The sequence below is a fragment of the Heliconius melpomene genome, chromosome 8 (assembly GCF_056956725.1).
Source record: "Heliconius melpomene rosina isolate 202511_hmr_F chromosome 8, ASM5695672v1, whole genome shotgun sequence".
Lineage (NCBI taxonomy): Eukaryota > Metazoa > Arthropoda > Insecta > Lepidoptera > Nymphalidae > Heliconius > Heliconius melpomene.
In genome coordinates, this window is record NC_140396.1 from 916,726 (window position 1) to 941,838 (window position 25,113).

At 33.2% G+C, this 25,113-nt stretch overlaps 1 protein-coding gene across 1 annotated transcript; it reads left to right on the forward strand.

Annotated features, from left to right (window-relative positions):
* Positions 1-10,810: 10,810 nt before the first annotated feature.
* On the forward strand, positions 10,811-13,213 carry LOC146536600 (G protein-activated inward rectifier potassium channel 4-like). The gene is made up of 3 exons (XM_085189375.1): positions 10,811-11,080; positions 11,315-11,440; positions 11,757-13,213. Exons 2-3 carry the CDS (start codon positions 11,317-11,319, stop codon positions 12,830-12,832), a joined length of 1,200 nt encoding a protein of 399 aa, XP_085045501.1. The 5' UTR covers positions 10,811-11,080; positions 11,315-11,316; the 3' UTR covers positions 12,833-13,213.
* The last annotated feature ends 11,900 nt before the right edge of the window (positions 13,214-25,113 follow it).

Genomic DNA, 25,113 nt, shown 5'->3' on the forward strand with positions numbered 1-25,113 from the left:
TAAGCGGAAAATGAGGAACGGATTTATCATTATGTTTTTCACCTTTTAATTAGGATTTTTCAAAAGAAAGGCACAGTTGTCAAATCTTTTTTGTAGGTCGTGCTGTATCCCGCATGCGGCAGGGCAGGCAGAAAAAACTAAGTGCTAACACACTCCGTTCCTCATTTTCCGCTTAATTCTAGACTCATTGATTGTTGAGTGGTGGAACTCAACGTCACGTTTTGCCCTCTTACCTGTCTTGTTACCGGAGCCAGAAAATAAAAATAAATCATTTCCTGAGCGCAAATCAAACCTGCAACCCTTATATTTATAGCCAAATACTCACACCAAGACGACCTCAGATATTCACAGATCGTAATACACAATAATATTTTTCATTTTCCATACAAACATAATATACCTGTATGAAAAATATATGTATGAAAAATTCAAAGGCAGTACGAATTTTAAATTCAATAGCACGCTTAGATCTATACTTATTCTATTTAAAAGCATTCACGGTAGAGTTCCCGTCTGATATATTTGGGGAGTGCGTTTAATGGCTCCGAATGTAAGTTGTTCATCTTTTAAGTTTAGCAGTTAAACAGTCAAAATCTTATATAGAGATATTTAGTGTGGTTCTAATATAGGGGAAATGGTAGTTTGAGTTTAGTTTTTTTCTATGCAAACGATTATTAAGGATTTCAGTCTAAATTTTTTACAGGGTCTTCCAGTACACGATATATTTTTTTACTTTAATCTGTATCTCGCAAATACCAAGGGAGGTAGAGAGAACCTAGTGCTTCCCGTTAGAACGATAGTTCCCCATTAGAACACTTCCGTTCCCCATTCAGCCTGGTTCAGGTTTAGCCTTATTCTTGAGGCATTCCGTGTTGACTGGCGAAGCCCAACGCCGCGCTCTTCCTACCCCACTCTTCTTATATATATCTTCTAGTTACCAGAACAAAGAAAATGGAAAGGAAAAAAATGGAAGGAAAATGGCCTGAATAAAATATATAATTTTTATATTTTTGCTTCATCCTCTATCTCACTGTAGGCAAAGGGATCCTGGAAACCCAGTGGTAAGATACTCCCATCGAGACACAACCGTTCCCCACTTACTGCCAATTTATTGAGTGACAGAACTGCATGCTGCGCTTTGCTTTGTTGCCAGAGTGAGTAAATGAAAATATTAAATATTACATTCCCCGAGTGGGAATCGAACCCACAACCGTTACGTTAACAATTAGACGCTTGTGCCTCAGTGCTACGACGACCTCAAATAAAATACTGACACATTATATCTCATTAAACTTGTCACAGCAATAAGAAATCATATGTTCAATTCAAAAAATCTGTTTTGAAATTGAAAAGTAGAGTATTCGTGTATAGAAATATCTTTGAAGATAGAAATATTTTAAGACGTATTCTAGATTCCTTTGACGCGAGTTCTGGTTTGTTTTTTTTCGTTGATTTGCTTCAACATATTTGTTTTAAACAAGACCTCCGCCTGGCGTTGCTTGGGTTAAGTGTTGGTTGTTTTTTCTAATTATTGTACGTGTATAATCTATATATATAAAAGGACTTGTCCTCACTGACTGAGGTAAGACGCACGCACAGCCGTAACCGCTGTGCGTAGAAACGTTAAATTTGGGCAGATATTTACTTTCGTAATCTGGACATCCACTAAAAAGGGGTTTTGAAAAATTTTAACCCTAAAGGGGTAAAATAGGGATTCAAAGTTTGTATGGAAAAAAAATTAAATCAGCACCGTTTTTTATAAAATTTGAAATTTAGATTTTTAAAAGTATTTAATTGAACACGTGTTTCATCGTTTTCTAGAATTCTCCCCCTAAGGGTGCAAATAAGGAGTTGAAAGTTTGTATGGAAAAATCTTTAAAACTCCACCGATTATTATAAAATTTGAAATTTGGACTCTTAAAAATATTTAATTGAACATGTGTTTCATGGTTTTCTAGAATTCACTCCCTAAGGGTGCAAATAAAGGATTGAAAGTTTGTATAGAAAAATCTTTAAATCGCCATCGATTCTTATAAAATTTGAAATTTAGACTCTTAAAAATATTTCATTGAAAACATGTTTCATGGGTTATTAGAATTCACCCTTAAATACGCAAGCGAAGCAGCGCGCGTCCGCTAGTATATATATATGAATAAATAGAAAATAGATAATGGAATATTTATTTCTATTGAATTTACGTCTATAATATAATTTACTATTCGTCATTCAAACGAGTATAGTATTATATTTAGTTGTGCAGACTTAATATAAAAGACAGACGTAATATAAAAAAACGTATTTTCCTCTTCTCGTAGAAATTTCGACAAATACTCTCTAAGTGCTCCGTTGTACTCCCCAAAAATAAATGCCTATAATTATGACATTAAAATTAAACACAATCAAAAAATTTGACAATTTATTAATAAAAAAAACTTATAAATCTGTGTCTATAGAGATAAATCTGTGCTTAAAATTATCTTAATACTAATTTAAGTTAGAGCTATCGAGAGGCATTTGAGAACACACGACAGCTGTAGGTTTGATGGTAACAAGACAAAGAACGGAGTTCATTTCCGCCGTTCAACACGCAGTGTCTTGAAAATTGGGCTGAAGTTCCATCTACTCAGTTTCAACATGATATTACAAAAAAGTGAAAATGATATAGAATAAATGTTTTTATTTTCATTATTCAACTAAAAAAAAAACATGTTCACGTTAGAACACTCCATTTAATTACTATCTATTGATTTAGAGACAGAGCCGATGTTTTCTTCGCTAATACAACCGCAAACATCGAAGGGATCGCTTGTCAACTGTCAGGCTCTTCACCCGATGATTCTCAAGAATTGAGGCAAAGTGGTACATACCTAATTTTTCAAATGGTTTTACTACAAAATAGATTTTTTACACGTAGGCAGAGGGAACCTAGCGTTAAGACACTACGTTCCCCTCTTAATTCTCCGTTCCTCCTTTTCCTAAAGTATAATATATAGGTAAAATATAGTATCACGACACTAGTCATAAAGTTAAACTTTCTTTCCAAATTCGAGACATTGTGTATTAAGGAGAGGAACTCAACGTCGGCTATTATCTTACCATAATGGGGAACTAAATAAATCAGCTTCACGCTGTATCCCGCAATTAAATATTTCACTTCCTCGAGTGGGGATCGAACCCGCAACCGTCGCGTTACAGTCACATCCTTGTCCCGCTGCTGTGTGCGGGATACAGCGTGAAGCTGATGTCATTAGATATACTATATAGCTCCACCTACATATCACAACTAAATTCATATTTAACCTCAGCAAGCAAATCTGAAATATTTCAATATGCAATGAAAATGCAAATATTTGGTCTAATTGAGTGTTTGACGAGTGGAATATCTGTTGGAGTGTGCTATTATAATGTAACTAAACTCATGTATGCATTACTATAGCGTTGTTTAGTTGGAAATAAACGTATTGGAAATTTCGATTTAATTTTAATAGATGTTGATGGGTATGAAATTAGTCATGAAATGGAAATAACGGAATGGAGGCCAGTCGTGTTGCGTTTATAGTGACAGCTTGTGAGTTCGGTTCCCACTTGAGGAATTGAAACATTTAATATTTTTGCTTTTTAGTTATGGTGCCGAGGCAAGGCGCGACGTTGAGTTATGCCACTTAACACGCAATTCTTCCAGAATTCAGCGGAAAATGGGAAGCAGAGTGTGTTAACACTGCCTACCTTGCCTACTTTGCTACACGCGGGCTACTGTGTGAAGCTAGGCAAAGCTTATTGTTTAGTAGATATGATTATCCACTAAACAATGACATTAATTCTATGTTTACTTTGCTTATATTTCTCTAGTAAGTGAAATCGTGGAGTTTAGTTTCGACATTCAACATATAATGTTTCAAACTATTTCAATAATAAGAACAAAAATAATACAGCATTTTCTTAATTTACTCCGTAGAGTTTTCAAAGAAAAATATAAAAAAGAAACAAAAAAAAGTAGTAGTATTATCCGTCTTACACCACTTTCCTCCAGGCTGTCTGGAAACAATTTCTTGTTAAGATAATGTTATAATGAAATATGGGGGTGAAATGATAGCTTAGTTGGTTCTCCCACTGAGAACACAAGGGTCCGGAGACGCTCTTACATAATGTATTGATGTTGTGCTTTTATACAGATGCTGACAAAAGTTTATCAATTTATATTTGTGACGGCGGTTATGGATTCGATATCCATACGGGGAAATAAATATTCGATATTTTCATTTTCCTAGCTCTGGTAAAGAAGCAAAGCGCGGCGTTTAGCTACGCTACTCTACACATACTCGAGAATTAGGCAGAAAGTGAGTAAAGAGAATGTCTTGTTAGATTATACTTCACATAAATCAAAAAGCACCGTCTAAATACGATTTTTAGTTTCCGAAAAATTTGTTAAACAAACATACAAACAGACACTAACAAAATTTTGCACATACTAAGATTAAGATTAAGAAGACAAACATTATCCAATTAAAAAAATATTCTATAATATACATTCGTAAAACTGGTAACCTCCTTTTTTAAAATTGGTTAAAAAGAAATATGTGGTTTAAAATAATACGGAATAATTTCATGAGCAATCGATTGTTTTGTGGGCTGAAGTGAACATTTTGCGTAATTGAATTGAGAGACTATTATGTTTTTGTAGTGTTTATATAAGTTTATACATTAAACATGGTTACATGTGTGTAAATGTATTAATTACTATTTTAATTAATTTTATAGACCGTCGTGGCTTAGTGAAACATCGTTTGACTGTGAACGCTACGGTTGGGAGTTCGGTTCCCACTCAGGAAAATGTGAAAAATGGAACTATAATTAATATAAAATAATTAACACAAAAATATAATATTGGTTTGTAAGATTAATATACTATTGTACATAAAACCAAGGCAGTCTAATCGGACGTGAAAAAGTTAAAGGTATTATGACATGTCTTCGATCACCTTCGATCAACTACGAGTATATAGTATATAGTTGATCGAAGGTCTCTATCTATTCTTGACGGTGCATTACCATTGTTTTCTTAGTTTGATGGTGAAATTTTGTTAAAGCAACCTTATACAATTACTTTTTTGAGCTTTCCACATATAGCAAGAAACAGAGAGAACCTAATGATCAAACTTAATTAAAATATTATTAATTCAAAATAGAAAGAAAACAAAAAATGCATATTCTATACCAACTTCACTATGAATCCGAGGCATACCGATCTGGTGTCGAGGCATTCACTATGAATGCCTCGACACCAGAGCTCAAAAATGAAAATATAAATTTTCTATACCAATAAGAAAAATATAAGAATAAAATAAAAGTCGAAACTCCCGAAAGAAGGTGGCGGAACTATTCAATACGTGTTTGAACGTATAAACGAGTGTGTGTCGTATCTCGTCAAGGGATCCAAAGTTTCCTCAACAAATATTCGGACGGTATTTGTCGATGGGTGGCTTAAGTCATTTGTAATTTTGCGATAGCTTTCTCATATATATTTAACTAAATGAAAAAAATATTTATTAAATTAATCATACCAAGATTATCCTTTTAAATTAAAATATCTTAAAACCTTAACTTAACCCAGGGTGTTCTTTGTAGAACTTGGGCACTTGTTTAAGATAGATCAAAATAAATCTAGTCAAGTAGTTTTTGAGATATTGATATCCAAACATTAATTCCTTATATTATACTTAAACTTACATATATTAACATTGTATTGTTATATAGTCTTTTTGAGAAAATTATTAAAATTTTATTTTTTCAGTTATGAATATTTTAAAAACCTATATGGTAAGCGTTGGTAAGGAGGTAAAGCGTAGCCTCGAGTTATTATATCCACCACTCAACATGCAATGTTTCGAGAATTTAGCGAAAAATGGACAACGTAAGTGTCACAAAGCAACGTAGTGTCTTAACACTAGTTTCCCAGGTTCCCTATACCTCCCTTACTATGCACAATATACAGCTTGAAGCTAAAAATAAAATATTTTATAAACAAAATTAACAAAAACAATAACAGTTTCACAAAAACGTGCACACTGCATTCAATTAGCGCATCTCGAGCGTCCGGACATTTTCAGGCGGTGAAGGAATTCAACGTGTTGTTTAATTTCATTTGCGAGTTACTTTGAAACTAGCATTGTCTTTATATGGTGTTTTTATTGAATTTTTTTTGTTTGGTTTAATTTTTAGCTATTTATTTTATGTTTTTATTTTTTATGTATGAAAATGGATAATTGTCATTTTGCTCTGCCGAGAAGGATAAAGTAAAGAGAACGAGTCTAGAAGTGTGTTAACACTAAGTTTTTTTCTGTCTACCTTGCTTTATGCGAGATACAATATTATTTTCATATAGAGTAAAAAAAATGAAATAAAACTGTACATGTATTCTAAGTATCGTCAATTTAATATTTTAAATCAATTATTTGAAATTCTCTCCCCTTTACATATTTATTCTCAGTATAAACTATCAAATTACAGTTTTATTTGCCGAAAACTAATGAAATTGTTTACTGAGTGGTGACCAATCAGGTGCACAATACGATAGAAGTCATTGTGAAAACATCCGTCGAATTTCTTTACTACTATACATTTTGTGTATATTTCCAAAAATTCTACAGCTAAAGCTTAAAAGTAAAAAACCGAAATTTTCTATTTTACGTCTTAAAGTCTTCGCAAGCAAAGTTGCGGGCCTCGTCCAGTAATTATTTTTTATTTATTTTTCACCACACTGCAAAATATTTACGTTATAAATCTAATATTATCATAAACATTTACTACTTGGTTTAAGTAGTCTAACTCAAAAATTAGTATGAACCGGTTATTTCATATTTGAGTTCAAATAATTTATTATGATCATTTACTTAGACAATATTATCTAAAGTACAAAGACTAGAAATGTTAAACAAAAAATTACGGTTTTTTATTAATTTTCATGTATTCATTTAGTTATTATTGATACCATAGGGCAAGCAAAGCGAATGACTGTCAGCCCGATCGTTGCAGGTTCGATTCTCTATCGTGAGAATGAATTGTTTTCATTTTCTCGCTTTGGCAAGACGGCGAATTGCAGTGTTCTTTGAAAAGAGTGTTTTAACACTAAGTTCACTTTATTTACCTGCTATACTGGAGATAAAGCGCGAAGTTAAATTTAAAAATGTATAATGAAAGTTGTGGAATATTAAAAGAAATATCAACGTTTCGCTGCTTTTTTAAGCGGCATTCGAATGTTCAAATATTGAAATGACATCGTGGCTAAATCTTTTTTTATTTTAACTTACTTAAATATGTAAAAAATATCATAAAAATGAAACAAAAATACCAACTACCTAAGGAAAAAACCAAGCTTATTAGGATCATACACAAATACATACAAAGACTGATAAACTCATGACCCTCTTTGCATCGCATAATCGAGTAAAATAAACGAATTTCAATAAATAAATACTACAAATTCCAGTAGAATTTCATTTAACCCTTCAAATATCAAAGCACAGCACTAATACCAGCCTGGACCGTTGAACCTGCCGTCTTACTCCAAAGTCAATCCGTAATCTGAATCTGGAAATGAACTTGCGGACTTTGAATAATAAACAAACCAAACCAACGATGAATCTTCGTTTTATTAATATTTAACTGTAATTACAGTAAGTTGTCTGTTGCCAAAGTTTTAGTTCGGCCGGAATTTTTGATGATGACTAATATTTTATGAGCATTTCAGAAATGAACTTTTTTTAGGATGAACTTGATATTTTGGGTATTGTAATTTTTTATGTTTAGAGTTTAAAAATGTAAAAAGTTTTTATTGGGATCGTCTAGTGATGATTATAAGCAAATACAATATACATATATGAGTCTATTTTGTTTTTTTAACTTCAATAATGTGGGGAAGATAGAGAGAGGTTTTTTCCTACCAGTGAATTCTTTTTTCCTATAGCTTCACGTTGCACTCCCTATAAGGCAAGGTAGTCAGAGGGAATTCAGTGTTTAGAACCTCAGCATTGAAAATGAGGCAAGAGAATGGAGGATCTTATGCTTCATTCCCATGAACCGCTAAAACTCTTCATAAGTCTTGTTACAAGAGCGAAATATAAAAGTCAAATACTTTGGCACTGCACTATAATAGATTTCTTATTTAAAATTGTAATTTGAACCCCCAACCATCATAAAATAATAAAATTTAAAAATTCTAAAATATAAACGTACTAGAAGAGAATTTATAAAATGCTAAAAGCTATGTTATAGTTGTTTATAACAAAAAGTTAAGCCAAGATGAGCTCTCTGAGATTGTCTAGTCATTTGTACTTTTGCATTCTTAACGAGGGTCGGTGGATTAAAAACGTTTTAAAATATTATATTATACCTCATAGTGTACCTACGGCTGGTGATTAACTAACCTTAGCTGGTCTTATTAGCGAGCTTTAATGTTTATATAAATAGTGAATGCATTTCAAATTAAATATTCTGTTGCTTTGAATAATGCAGTTTTATAATTTAACTCCCAACGCAAAAAAGGGATATTGTAAGTTTGACAGGTCTGTCTATTTGTGTGTATGTCTGAGGCACCGTATCTCCTGAATCAGTGAATCTATTTGAGTGCGTCTTTTTGATCAAAAATACTAGTATGTTCTACGAAAATCGAATCAGTACTTAAAGACTAATACGAGAATTAAACGCCGCGCTTCATCTTGTCAGCAAAAAAAGGAAATGAAAAGGATTCGTTCAATCGAGTGGAAATCGAACCTACAACCATGATGCACAGTCAGATGCTGTACCGCTGCGCTACGACGGCGTTATTTATTGCTAAAATATATAAATAAGACGGAATGAAATATGAAATAGCTTTCCTATATATTTATTTCCTCTGTCGTAATACGACAAAATTGCGTAATAAGAAAGTAAAAAGTTATATTGTAAACAGATCTGGCAAATTACTATATAAATATATACCTACGAGTACATACTATTTAAATATATTCATAATGTTTGATAATGCAACATTGTAATGTAAAAAGGCCGAGCAAACATTTGGCTTATTATAACGAATCTCAACCAACACTTTCATAAACCTTATCATAAAATATTTGTTTCCATTTTCTTTGAATTTTCAAAACGATGGATCTTTCAAGGTACCAGCAATTAGGAAGGAATGATCAGAAACAAAATTATTTTGCTTAAAAAGTAGAGTCCGTCGTGGTGCACTGGGGTGGGTGAATAATTTTCACTTCGTCCCTCTCATAATAAGACAGAATGTGGTCTTGACTTCCACTATACAAAACTGGAATGTCACGAAAATTAGCCGGAAAGTAGAACTGAAATGTATGACACTAGTTAACTTTGTCGATCCTGCTACAAGTAGGATGCAGCGTAAATCGTTTTGTCTCAGGTAGGAATCCACAAATAACAGAACGTAATTCACAATTATAACAGAAATCCAAAATCATTATAATTATATTATAGCCTTCTACCTAACTATCCCAACTCAGTTATAAGGTACTTTATACTGTAACTTATAAGTAACTAGTGGACTCGAACGCGGCTACGCCCGCTTGAACTATACGAATATGTACTAAATATATTTATGAAATTATTTTCAATTTTCAATATAGAGATGCGTTAAACAAGCTCATTTTGACGTTTTCTAACAACAAACTTTACAAATCGTTGCTTAGCAACGACGGTTGTTATTAACATGGCGGAATAAATTGCAAGTCAAATTAATAAGTATTTTAATATATTGGTATAAATTGAAAATAATAGAAATATGAGAAAAAAAGTATCCTATGTTCATCTCGCGACCCTCAAGTATCTCTATATGAGTATTTGATCACAATTAAATTAGCGGTTTGGCCCTAATTGCGTAAAAGACAGACAGACAGACAGAGTTACTTTCGAATTTATAATATATGTATGGATTGCTTAAAACATAACTTAAACTTTAAAAAGTCACCAAGTGTGTCAATTTTAAAAACATACAGATGTCACGTCATAATTCACAGTCTAGCTTAAAATAGAAGAGAAGAGCGTGATGCTGCCGACAAAAGAGTGAACACGATTAAAAACGGGTGTTACAGAAGTAAAATAGGTTTGCAGAGACCGTAGCGTTTGGCGACCTATTATCTCTGACTACCCTGCTAGGAATAAAGAGTAAAGTTAAAAAAACATATAACAATGGAAACGTATTACAAAGTCACGCAACGTCGTTTTTCGCTACCAAATTATTTTATCTAAATCTTCTCTTGACAGTTTCCTCGTGTTTATATTTAGAAATAATTTTTGATAATTTAGCAACTTTCATTGTTGTTACTAACTGGAAAATTCTGGAGTGGTAAAATACTAAATAAATAAAGAAACAGATTTAAATTATAATGTTTCATGAGGCGCTGATGCATAATGAAGCGAGTGACTCAGATCAGGATCAATGTATCACCAAAATTACTTATCTAATTTTGTAATTTTAATCACAAAAATAGTGAATATAGAAAAATATTTACAATTTTCCTAATGAAACCTATATATAAAATATGGCCTATTGATAAAGTACAGTGGGTGACCAAAGGTGGGTGAAAGACCGTGAGCGTGGTGGTTGTGGGTTCCACTTGGAGGAATGGATTATTTTCATTTCTTCGCTCTCGCCACCACACAACACGCAATATATCAAAAATTTGATCGAAAATAGGGAGCAGAGTTTCTAACACTAACTTCACTCTCCTTTAGATACAATATAAAACTGATAAATCGAGCTGATTAACGTTCTTGTACACTTCACATCGAACCCGTAACCCTCTTGATACTGGCTAAAGCTAATAGCTGCGTTAGATGAAGCTACGTCAGAAACCATCACATAATCTCTCAGCAAAAATAGCTGTTTTTGATACGTACGATATAAATACTATCTTATCTATTATTTGCTGTATTACGACCTTATATACATTGTCTTGAAATATTATTTAGTAATTGAGTTTCAGTGAATGGAGAATGGGTGTTACTCTACTTTTATACCTAAAATATTCAACGGTCAAATGATTCACAATTTAATCTTTGGAGTTAAAAGGTATTTTATTATATTTGATTTTATTTTTAAATCTAGATTTAAGTCTAGTCTAGATTTTGGTTAAAATATTTAATCCGTTTGTAATAATACATAACGTATCGAGTCTTACTTTAGAAGACGTAAAATGACTTGTACTTTCCATTGCAACTAACCTAAAAAACAAAAAAAATATGATCAATAGCGTCTGAGTAATCAAATAAAAAATATTAATATTAAATTACCATATATTTTCAGATATGAACGCAAATAATAATCATTTGCATTGGCCAGATCTATGCACCGACCCTAAATTGAAAACTAATATAGAGGACGATGACTCCGTGACGACACTAGTGCAACCAGGTGTATATAGGAAAAATCGTACGTATTTTACATTTGCCGTTATGCCTTTACTATACTATAAAAGTAGTGGTTGTGTGTTCGATCTTTACTTGGAGAAATTATTACATTTAAATTATTTTCATTTTCCCGTTACACAATGCCTCAAAAATTGTACGGAAGCTACGGAATACAGGAAAAAGTGAGAAGCTGCTTTTTTTTGCTTTCTAAAATTTATTTTTTAATTTCCTCTGGTCTCACAATTTCTATTTTCCAAAACAATAATATCAGTTACCCATAAAATTTCTTGAAACATTCCATTACAAATTAAATTGATAAATTACATTGTTTTCTTTAGGGACATCCAACCCGAAGGCGATACGAAGGAAATATCTGCGAGCTGTGTTTAAAAGTGGCGAATTTAATATCTACAGAACATCAACGAAAGCTTTAAAAGTATTCTCGAATTACTTCCTTTTACTTGTTGAAACAAGATGGCGATGGACTCTCTTGAATTTCTTCACAGCTTTCACGTGCAACTGGCTGTTCTTCGGTATTATATACTGGAGTATTTCTTACAATCACGAAGACTTTTACGAAGACCACCTCCCTCCCTATCAGAATATTACAGGATTTACACCTTGTATAAAAAACATTTATGGGTTCACATCAACTTTTTTGTTCAGTATAGAGATACATACAACTGTGGCTTACGGCAAGAGAGCTATTACTTTAGAATGTCCTCACACGATAATAGCAATGTGCCTTCAATGCATAGTGAGCTCGATCTTTCAAGCAATAATGGTGGGAATTTTATTTGCTAAACTCACACGTCCAAGAGCTAGAACACAAACAATGCTATTTAGTAATCAGGCTGTAATAAACATGAGGAACGACAAATTTTGTTTAATTTTTCGTGTGGGGGACATGAGGAAATCCAAAATACTCAATATCAACCCTAAAGCGTATGTCATTCAATTAAATACAGATTTCCATGAATTGGATAATGCTGAACAGATAGAATTAAAATTAGATGTTGATGAGTGTGAAACAACTTTTTTCCTATGGCCTGTAACTGCTGTTCACGTGATTGATGAGAACAGTCCATTTTACAGACTGTCAGCAGCTGATTTGTTATGTAGCCAGTTAGAAATATTAGTAGTTTTCGAAGGTATTATAGAATCGACTGGCCAACCAGTTCAGGCGAGATCTAGTTTTACAGAATTTAACATACTTTGGGGTCACCGTTTTGTTTCCATGGTTGGTTTTAATATTGACAAAATGGCTTACGATGTAGATTTCTCGAAGCTATCTGAAGTGGAACAAGTGGACACTCCATTATGTTCGCCCAGTGAGTATCATCAGGTGGTAGCGATGTTTTCAGAGGAAGTAACCATGTCATCTAATTATGAAAATGATTTATGCTTGTTTTAATTGTAAAATACTACCTATATTAAGTTTACGTTTAAGTACTAATGCATTTATAAATTCTGTTAATTACTGTGGTTGTGCGTTCGATTCCTGTTTTGATTTTTATATTGTTTTTCCGAACTGCTTAGACAAGCGACAGAAATGTATTTAATAGGTAATTAGGTATGTACTTCATATACGTAGATAGTTTAAGTAAGTCTTTTGATTTCAACCAGATCATAATAATTAACTGAGCCGTATGTTTTGATATCATTTTTATTTTTCCGTTTATTTATAATACAAAATGAAAATTTTGGCTTAATTTATGCTATAGTAAAATTAAACTTATTTATAAGCTAAAAATAAGAAATAATCTGTAAATAGCATAATATGTACTGTACAACTATATATATTTGGACGCATTGTTACCCAATATTATCTAAATATTGATACTTGAATTTCTTATAATACTGTGTAAACACTGTGTTTATAAAATATATCAAAATTAAAATGTCTTTTGTACTTTGTTTCTTTAATCAAAATATAATATTTTATTTTACCTTTATACTTCTGCTTGATTTTTTTGGTTCACATTTTTCCCCCATTGCAAGGTAGGCAAAGGGAACCTAATGTTAATATCCTCTGCTCCTACTTTCTTTCCAATTGACGTGATATTACGTGTTAAGTGGATATTAACGTCGTTCTCATTCTTCCAAAGCGAGTAATAGAAAGTAAATGAACTGCAATCATTTCCCCGAATGTAAATCCACAGCCTTTGCCTAAGACGGTGTCCTACTGCACCACTATAACTGGATATAAATATATATCTGTACACATAATTATGCTATTTAAACTAAGCTTGTTATAGGGTTTTTTTAGCAATATCTACAAAGCAGGGTAGGCAAAGGGGAACCTAGTTTTAAAATACTCCGCGGAACCCAACGCCGTATTTTGCCACGAGACCAGAACGAAAATAATGGAAATGTTAAATATTTAATTTCTCGAATGGGAATCTAACCAAAAGCCTGTCACATTTACACTCACGCTCTGTGCCCCTGCGCCATAACTGCCCTCTTTGAACTAACTACCATTAAATAAAAAAATCAAATTACCCCACTGTACCATAAAGGCGTTGTAAGCATTAAATATTAAGGGCTGTTAAGTTTGTCGGTTGAAATTTGAAGAACTTATAACGAGGCCGAAGATAAAGCTTTCCCAATTAATTAGCAAAAGTTAGCTAGATTTCGGAATTAATCTCGTAAATCTGAACTAGGTGGGGTTAAATAAAGGTGTTACGTAACAATGTGTAATTAAAATTTTCGTGCTTACTAAAGATATTTTAGAATAAATAAATAGCTTTACGCTGAATCCCGCATACAGCAAGAAAGGCAGAAGGAATCTAGTGTTAATATACTCCGTTGCCCACTTTTCACCGAATGAACGACACATTGCGTGTTGAGCGGTGGAACTCAACGTCACGCTTTGTCATTTTACTGAAATGCTATTATTAAATATATAATTTCCTTGAATGGGAATCGCCCCTGCACCACGACTTACCTCACCAACGATCTGTTTACAATTAACAATATCAAAGTTACAGGATTTTTAAAATTTTACTATTCATAAAGATGATAACAAATCGAACTTATTAACATTGCACTTACACACACCCTTGTACCACTGTGCCACGAGGGCGTCGAACCTAAATTATCATGATATGAAAACCAATCACCATGTACTAAATTTCATTTGAAACCGGTGAGCCTACATTATATTAGACTTTAATCTATTGATCCGTGGTTTTGCTATTTTAGGAATACAGGCGTGTACTCTCAATTAAAACATGAAATCCGTTTTTACTATACATGGATGGTTATAAGAGGATAAGGAGAGATTTTGAAAATAGCATCACATTTTTTTAGCTTCACGCTATATCACTCGCAACGCAGGATAAGCAGGAGGAAGCTGGGAACAGAGATGAGACACTCCGTTCCCGTTGGGAAACATAGAATTATAACACTTCGTTCCCATTAAACATTTCAGTCCCCATTTACCACTGAATTCTGAAGGTATTGCCTGTTGAGTGGCTAAATTCAACGCGGCGCTTTGCCTCGACACCAAAGGGACGAAATGGAAGTATTAAATATTTTATTTCCTCGAGTGGAAATCCAACCCATAACCTGTCGTGTTTCAATCGCACACTCTCGACTGTCAATTTCATATTTTTATTAAGGTATTTTAATATAATTTAAATGTGTATATTAGAAAAAAAAAATATTAGTATACAGGACAAACCTAAGGCAAACCTACTATTCAAAGGACATATTACACACTTTGACTTCTTACCAGTGTGATTATATCCACTAAATATTTTCACTCTTTATTAGGGCAAGGAAATGAAAATAATTCATTATCCTGAGTAAGATGTGAACCCAGAACCGCCCAATTTACGGCGGCTTCAATAATGAACTTTATGTATATATGTTAATAGGTAGACTAACTAGACTTTACGGATTTTTGTTTGATAGCTGAATGGATACACCTAAAATAATCGTGCAAAAACACTCTGTTTTCCGCAATTACATTAGGCATTGCGTGTTGAGTGGCGGGACTCAACGCCATACGAGTATGCAATCTAGAATGCCTATATTCAATTTTGTTTTATATAATCAAATAGAAAGCACATTTGGTGCCGTCACGTATAATATTGCTTTTGTACTCGCCCGTACCTGCCCGTAGAGGGAAATGTATGTGTTCTTTTCGATAGCTTCATTTTTTCTTAGTAAAAAAATATTGACCTGATTGACCTGACAGTTGTAAGTTCGATTTCAACTCGGGGAAATATTCAAATTAGTTTTATTTATGCGTTCTGATAAAATTAGTGGCACTTCTGCTGTTGATACTAAACTTGCTGTATAACACAAGGCGTAAAAATTTAAAGGAAAAATAAAAAGAATAAAGAAGAAAAAAACAATATTTATTTTTGTGGGTTTGATTCTCATTCGAAAAATAATATATATGACGGCGCGCTGCTATGTATTAGTTTTAATTATAATTTCGCAATTATTACATTTCGATTTTAATTGATTTATGTAATGGATTATATTAGAAGAATATTTAAAATGGAGCGGGTAACCCCGAATAGGGTAGTAGGTGTAGCCACGAGTTATAGCAGACGTCATTGGTTGACAGCTATGGCGTGAGATGTTCACCAATTAACCTATTGGCTCCTAATCTATTGTAATTTTGTTAATCTTGTGAGATTTATTGTAAAACTGTTATGTAAACGAGTAATAAGACATTCTGGAATATAAGTGTGACTTTTATTTAAACATCTCTGTTACTACAACGCCCACAAATGAATAGTAACAGCCAAGACCGCTATGAGGCCCCCTTCTGATGCTTCTACATATATATATATATTTATTTCCTCACTATGGTAATGATATAGAGAGCGGCGTTCCGTCAATCCAGATAGAATGTCTCCGGAATAAACCTTCGCGGTAAGCCTTAATAGAAACGGAGTGTATTAACACTTGGCCCAAATTCACTCTGCCTACCCTGCTAAGTCAAGCACCTGCAAGAAGGCAGAGGGAACTATATCTAAAGCTATAAAAAAATATAAAATTTTTAAACCAACCATATTTTATAGACGGACACAAAACAAAACAATTCTCCCGAAGAGAATCTCGAATCCTCAGCTGTCCTCACTTACCTAATGGACATTTCAGTTCTTTCAGTTTTAATTTCTAATGCCTTGTTCTACGTGACGCGAGCCGAGGTAGAGTCACGTATGATATTACTAGCGTGATTCATCCCTGCCCTAATTTCACCAATGTACCAAGGCTCACATATATTTATGAAAGTTAAAAATCATTTTTCAAACGATTTTTTACTTTAAACTTTCGAAATAAAAGTGGATTTTGTATAGCAAAAGTTGTAAATTTTTGAACGAATGTCGCTTATTGTAATAAAGTCGTTACATCGTTTCAAATGTTATGCTTAATATGTCGTTCTACGTTTTTATTGTTCATCGTATAAGTTTATATTGGAGTTATCATAATCACAGTTAAAATTAATGTTTTGTTTGTTGATTTGTTTTTACTTTGTACTATAATAATATAATTGAAATCGGGATGGTGTTGAGTTGCGCCACTCACCGTAGTGTTTTAACACTAAGTTTTCTCTTCCGTTCTTCACTTTTATCGGAATCAGCGCTTCCTCTTACCAGATCGATAAAAATAAAACAATAATATCACAAATTTTCATCGAACCTAGAGATCGTTTCCAGTCATGGCCTCAGCTTACACCCCCAATATTAATATAAATATTCCCCCCCCTAATTCTAAAACTCAATGTAGTATAGCAGCTTAATTAGTATTTCGTATCACATTTCCATTTTGCTTTAACATACAAATTGATTTCATTTAAATATTCTATGACATGGAATGATGTAATTACAATCACAAATGGGGTCCGTCGCCAAGCGGTATACTGTTGGGTCCATAATAAAAAGTTTTTAAATGTTTTAAAAAGTAATAAAGGCGATTGTTGGAATAATTTTGAAAAGCCTATGTGAAATTTGATTATGTTTTTTTATTTATATTATGGGCGACTCTGGGTGCGAGGGTGGCGGTGTTAAAATCCACAACACGTGTTTTAAATTCGTGCGGAAAGCTGAAAACGGAGTGTACTTGAAGTAAGTATGTACAATGTACATTGTTGTAAGTTTGATTTCAATTCGAATGAAAATTACAATTTTTATTTCCTCGCTCTAGATTTATGACCAAGCTTGGCGTTTAGTTCCGCCGCTCAACACAGAACGAAACCTTAATACACCTAACCTAGTGTTAAGACTCTTAAGTTCCTCTGCCAACTCTGCTATCAAAATATTCCTTATTGAACTAAGCTACAAGCACGTATACAGAATATAGAAAAATTTAAAAATGTATATTTAAATAAATTACTATGGAATAGAATTATGCACTCGTTAATTCAAATATCCTATCCTATATCTTATAAAACAAAGTCGCTTTTCGTGTCTGTCTGAACTTTCTAACTCTTCTTCTTCTAAACCACCCAACGGATTTTTATGCGGTTTTCATCATTAGGTCGAGTATTTCTCAGGGAAGGTTTATATATAGTTTATTATTTGTACATTCTTATGTAAATTAACATAAATACGATAAATGTGTATAAAGTCCTACCCGTTGAGACACTTTCGCGCATGCGCTGCTTTAATGGTAAGTACTACATGAAAATAGTGTACTGGAGTATTGTTCCTCTTAATAAGATCTACAAAAAAGTCCGCGATAGCATATTTTTATCTTTTAAGAATAACGTGTAGTGATCATATTTCTGTCTAAAAATATTAATTTCAATATATTTTTTATTGTGAGGGATATTTTTCCATAATGGTATTAATCCTTATCCTTTAAAATACTTCATAAATTTTCTACGTTAAACGAAGATAAAATTTGCTTTTTACACTATTTCGAAATTGCGAATATTATTAGAGAAAAACGCATTTAATTGTTGACACATCACGCCGTTGAAACATCAGCTGTGCCGACTCAAGTTTCACTTATCCCTTAGTCTCAGCATATAAATAAGTATATTAGTTACGTTGGCCATTTAATGTAGATCAAAACTGTCTTTTACTGTTTTTTCATTTTAATAAGTACTTTAGAAGTTGTTACAATATCAAAACATCCTTGCTGCGAAACGCGCCCCGCGACGTTTTGCTTATACAAGCGCGTCATCGGTGGTTCAGTGATAGAATGCTCGCCTGCCACGCGGGCGGCCCGGGTTCGATTCCCGGCCAATGCATTCTATTTAATTTTCCTCACAGGCAGCCACGTAGTGCTTGCTTTTCATCAGGGACAGAATACCCTTTTCAGCATTAACCACAAGCTCGAATAAAAAACCCGCCCGCTATAGAGGCATAGCAACGAAGATTTAGATGCGTTTGCACGTATTGGATAATTGGAGTTGAATGTATTATTTCAGCGCGATATATTTGGTTTCATATTTTTTGTAGTAGTTTCATATTTTTTGTTTATAATTTAGGTATTCATAGTAGGCTTTTGTTTATAATTTCTTCCGTTTAAAAATAGTCATTTAACTATCTAAAAATAGTCATTTAAAAATATTTTAATAAGTAGTTGAAAAGATTAGTAGCACAGATTTAAAATTTCGGTACCTACTAAAAAATCCTTGCTGTGTAAAACAATTGGAAAATCCTTATTGAAACTACGAAAATGCGGGTTGCATTAGAGTTTAATTAATTTTCACATTATCTTAAGTGCTTTGCAAACATACATTATATGAATAATCCAGTAGTAAAAGCGGGCGAAGCCGCAAGGGGGTCGCTAGTTTTTTAATAAATTTCAGTGTTTATCAAGGTGTAAGACGTTAGCACATCAAAAATCTCTGACAAACTCTTACCAAATAATAATGTTAGTTAACTTAACCAAGAATAAACCGTCGCTTCTACATTTTAATTATCACGCTGCACAGATAGTTCTCACACGAACTTGCACTAGAGTTCACTGGAGCTAGACTGTTCCTCATAGTAGACTGTAATACACATACAGTGGAGTCAAAATGTTATAGCATTATAAGTTTTAAGTAGAAATAAGCGGTTTGGGCTCGCAACGTCTCGGAGGTCGCGATAACACGACGAAACAGGAGCTTGGCGTTTGTGGTGTAAGTTATAAGCGATTATACTTTCAATTTACTATTGTGTTGGATGAAGAAAATATTTTTTGTCAGTTTGACGCTGTATTCTGCGTATAGGAATGTAGGTAGAATGGGCATAGTGTTAAAACAATCCGTTCACTACTTTATGCTCTATTTTCTAAGCACTAAGTGTAGGCCTAATATAAATGCAAAGTTCCAGACATGTTAAAGAAATTTCAGCATCACTGGGTTAAGAAATGTGAGAGAGATAGATTGCTATTTACAAAATATTTTTTTTATAGGCCAAATACTTATCGAACCGCCCTGGTGAGTGCTCTTAGTTATCTAAGCAAAATACAGCAGCCCAAAGATTTATTTTTTTATCCAGACCTGTACAATTTACATATTATATCCTTATATAAAATATAAAAAAAAATGTAACGTTTATACAAATAGTATTTAGTTTATAAATTAATCCAACTCTCACATTACTAACTAAAAGTTTCAAAGTGATTTTGGGTAAAGTTTTCTTGGGAAAATAACAATGTGGCGAACTATCGCAATATATATTTGTATGTATTTTTATTAAACGCTTTCAAATTATGTGGAATATACTTATAAACAAGCGTTAGTTAACATTTAACCTGCGTTTTATATTGAACCAGACAATGCTTAGAAACCAGGGTCCCTCAGGCCGCCAGGCAGGTCGATTATATCTGGTCAAGGTTATGACTAAAATATTTAATGTTTAAGCAAAAATTTGAAGCAAAGCACGGTGTTGAGATCCGCCACTCAACGCGCATTGTCTCAAAGATAAGACGGAAGTCGGTACCATATGCTCGCCTTACTATGTATAAGATACATCTTGAAGCTAAAGAAATGAAAAAAAAAAAGGAAAATTAATCTTGTTTTAAAACTTTCTTTTACACAGCATGGTAAGCTGAGAGGTATATATATAAATCTTTCCGAGCGAGAATCGAACCCACTGCGAGTCGGTGCACCATGACGTCCTTTACGCTTCACTTACATAATTAATAAATACTTTAAGCCTAGAATCGTCGTAATTCCATTCAGAAATATGAAATAGTCAAATAGTTTAGTTTAGTTACGGTATACCCATTACTAAATAGTTTCCTATTATTGTTTTACTTGTGATATATTGCTGGTACTCAACTATAAATAAATATAAATGTATATTGCTATTGTATAGTAAGCTATACTTTATTTTAAAGCCGCATATATCAAGGTAGGCAGAGGGAACCTAACTAGAGCGAAGCAATTATAATATTAATAAATAATAATTCCCCCGATTGGGAATCGATCCCAAAACCGTCACAATCACAGTCACACGTTTGCGCCCCTGCGCCACAGCGACCTTATGCTAGATATAGTAAAATTTTAAAGTTTGCTTTGCATGAGCGAAAAGAAATGAAAACAATTAGCCCGAAATTTTGATATCCACTATCGAAGCCACAACCATCGCTTTACAGTCATCCTAAACAATATATTTAGGTATTATTATTTCTTTTAAAGAGTACTAGAAATAAACACTTTCACAATAGAACGTATCGCTGATATATATTTCTCTTCACTTGACTAGATCTTGCACTTCTCTAGCCGTTGCGACTCGTAAACCAGACTTTAATACATCAACAATGATGTACGAATATTATTGTATGGAGGAGGCGTTTTATTACGAATTTTGTATTGGTTATAATTATTTTCAGTATCTCATTGTATCAGTATGTCGAGGAAATTATAATGATCAGGATCTAAAATCATATAGGGGACGATCTTTCCTTGCCGGTCGTGGCCTAGGCCATGGTCAGCAGCGAGACGTCGTGGGTCGCGGTCTCCTCCTTCTGAAAGGCAGTGGTGCTCGAGAAGGAGCTCCTAATCCTTCGCTCCTACCCCTAAGCCACGACGGCCACACCAATAAAATAAATTATAATAAAAATTAACACTTAAAATAAAAAAAATTCTTCCTACCTCGTAATGTCCCGTTGACCACGTACACAATCCCTGGCCGCTATCTGAGAAGGGTTAAAGGCATACCTCCATAAGCCCTTTAAGATGTTATACGAGGCAAATAGCTATTACCTTTCCTTGTTCGGGCTATTATGGTGATATCTGATGTTATCTTTAGGCGTGGAGAATACACTTAGGTATAGCTGTGCGTGATTGTAGGTATGTTACGATTAATGGGTAAATAATTATCTATGATGAGGGCAGTCGTGGGGCAGGGCCACCAGAAAGTGGGGAGGGGGGGAATTAATTATTATTTATTAGATAATATTTTCATTTCTTCGCTCTGGCTATATACGCGATATTAGCGTAAAGCTTATTAAATAAAAAAGGTAGCTTTCTATAACATTAAATAGCAAAATTTCAAACCAATCCATTTTAAATTCCATCGATTTAAAGCAAATAATTCCGATATAATAAATTAAGAAATTCTTATAGCATTACTTTGGAGCTGGTACCTGTAGCCCAATACATCAATCTCGGATGCCAGGGTCCCGCTGGCGTACAAAATCGACGAGTGCTGTTACTGAAATATAGACGCAATAAACATCCTACCTACCGACAATGTGATGTATGTTATAGTCCAAGACTAAGCTGAGGATTTACAAAGCTTTACTTCTTTTAAATACTAAAGATTATCGTAGCATACTTATTATGCTATTTAGTATCTTAGTGTAAAGGATGGGTGTAGGTTCAATTTCCAAAGACGGAAAAAAAAGTGGTTAAAGGACTTTCGATTACGCCTAGCCTATTAAAGCGTAGAAATTTATAAACTTTTTTATTTTCATCTAAACATAATATAATTTCCATATTAATTTGTAAAAATAAAAAACATACTAGAAGATATAATTATTTATTATCAAGCGTATTAAATAACTTGTAATTGCCAGATAATCAGCTTAATTTCGGGACCTAATGTTAAAACACTCCGTTCCCCATTTTCCACTGGATTCTGGAGGCATTGCGTGCTGAGTATAGAAATTAAACGTCGCGCTTTAATTTTAATGTTTAACTTCGAAAAAAAGCCAAAAAACATTCCCTTCCACTCTCTTCCTCCAAGAAAAAAAATCCTAAATACCAAAAAAAACAACCATCGAAAATTTCCGTTCTCGCTGCCTTGATGCCTTCCAGAGATGGGAATGTTGTGTAAGGAAGACGCTATTGTGAATTATTGGGGATATATCGATACGTAGCTGAGGGTCCGATAATAAAACATACCGGTTACATGCCCTGATAAAATATGAGTAAAGGCGTATCGTGGATGTGAAATATAATCCGTTTTCTAACAACTATTTTAGTATGGTATTCAATTTTGATATATTTTTTTGACATGATATTTTAAATGTTAAGGATATCCTTATCATCATTTACAATTTCAACGATTTAAAGCAAATAATATGATTTATCACTATTTATGTATGAGAAATCACTCTTCAGTTTTGAATGTCTTCATAAACTGAACTAATAGGACCTAGGATTCACATAAAGAAAATTGATTGATTAGAGGCTTTAATTTATACTACAAATACTGTAAAAGAAATCGAAGTAAAGGTAGCTCCAGAATAAAAACAAGGTTATTAAGAAAAAACTAAAATCACACATTTACAGCTCTCATTTAACATTGCTAGCAACAGGGTAAGTCTTCTCACTTCACTTACCTCTTTATTAAAAATTGTTAGTCCCCGTGATAGTAGCGGGATACATAGTACATACTCGTATGCTGTAATAACGTAAAACTAAACAAAAACATGTCTTTACATAAAATGGATTTGCGAAAGTAGTAAACTGGTTGTCTGTAAAGTCGGTTTACGTAATAAGGTCATAATAAAACATTGATACTTTTATTATAAGAATTTAAATATTATCCCTGGTGATTATTATGATACAAAAAAAAGAGTTAATTAAAAATTACAATTGTTTCGATAAATTAACATTTATATACACCCGTTCATTCAAATATTTTCTTATTTAAATTATACAGATTAATTACAACCATATGTTATTTAATTACAAATAACATAGAATGAATAGATGCGATTGGTTCTCTCTATCGTTTGCCCCTCTCTCGCTCGCACCCTCGGCTCAGGCGGAACGTGACAATGAGTCATGCTTTTTCGTGCGTTCGACCATCAATTTATTAGACGTTATCACGTCAAAAATAATAACTAAATTCAAATTATATATAGTAATATAGTATTTTGCATGCAACGCCTATCATGTGAAAGCACGTAATTGACTGAAGGCCCAAAGTTATCTCGGTCCAACCTGATCCAAATTTAAAACTTTCCTGCAAGCGAGTGCACAAAGTAACACTCAACCTGCGCCCCGAGGTCCGCAGTTGATATTAACATAGCTTTGTAGCAACTTTATCTTCAACTAAAATAGGTACTTATGAGTAAAAGTGGTGAGAATGGAGTAAAAATAAAAAGTTTTCGGTCGAGCTTTTGTTTCGCAAAATAAATAGTCATTTTGTTTATTTTTATAAGATAATGAATGTGGGGTTTAGTTTGCTTTTTAGCTTTGTTTTTTGATAATTTTCTATACATTTTGGCTCAAAATTTGTTTATTTGATGATAAATTTTGATATTAAATTTGATAAAATTAAAAAATAACTTGACACTAGTGTTCAGGCACCCCGTTTTCCACCTTTCGCAATTGTTGTCAAAATAGATTGCGTGTTTATCTTGGTACTAGAGCGATAAATGAAAATAATTATTTTCTCCGAGCGAGAAACGAACCGATAACCGTCGTGTTTACAGTAAAAGGCAGTGCCGCTGCGTCACATATACCTCATATGTTTACGTTAGCCCTGTTAAAAGCCTAAAATAAAATTTAAAATATCAAAAACTCCCTACCAAAAACTCAAAAAGGAATTACATAATTATGGATAAGAACTGATTCCTCAAACTGCTATACATATTTTTACTTAACACAAACATTACATTACATCACAACTGGCTATCGAATAAAAAACCACATCTATCCTTTTGAGTAACGATGCCACACAGACAGACAGACAGTCGAACTTACAAAAAAAGCAGCTTTTTGTGTCGTTGGTTAAAAAATACATTGATATAAAAATATTTTTTGGCATCTATTATATTTAGGGTATACAAAGTGTATAGAATGCTATAATTTAATCTATTCTTATTCTAAACAAGCAAACTCATCCAGTAGATATAAATTAAAACTGTTAACTGACTGTGTCCAAAACGTCCTGAATTTGTAGACTTTTAGTTGAACATTGAAATTTAAGCTAAATTTGGTATCAATTATGGAATGCTATATTTGTTTTTAGTTTTACTGCTAACTTTACTAGCAGATTGCGGGGTAAGCAAAGGGAACCTGGGAATCTAGTGTTCAGATACTGCGTTCCCATTAGGACACTTCCGTTCTACAGTTTCCGCTGAATTCTGGAGGCATTGCGTGTTGAGTGGTTGAAGTCATTGCCCTGTTCAAATGAGAATAAAACCCACAACTCATCGTACGTTTGTACCCCAGCACCACGATTGACCTGGACATTTAATTGAACATGAAAAGGCAATTTTAGTACATACTCGTATTATGGAATGCTATATTTATTTTTAGCTTTACTATTA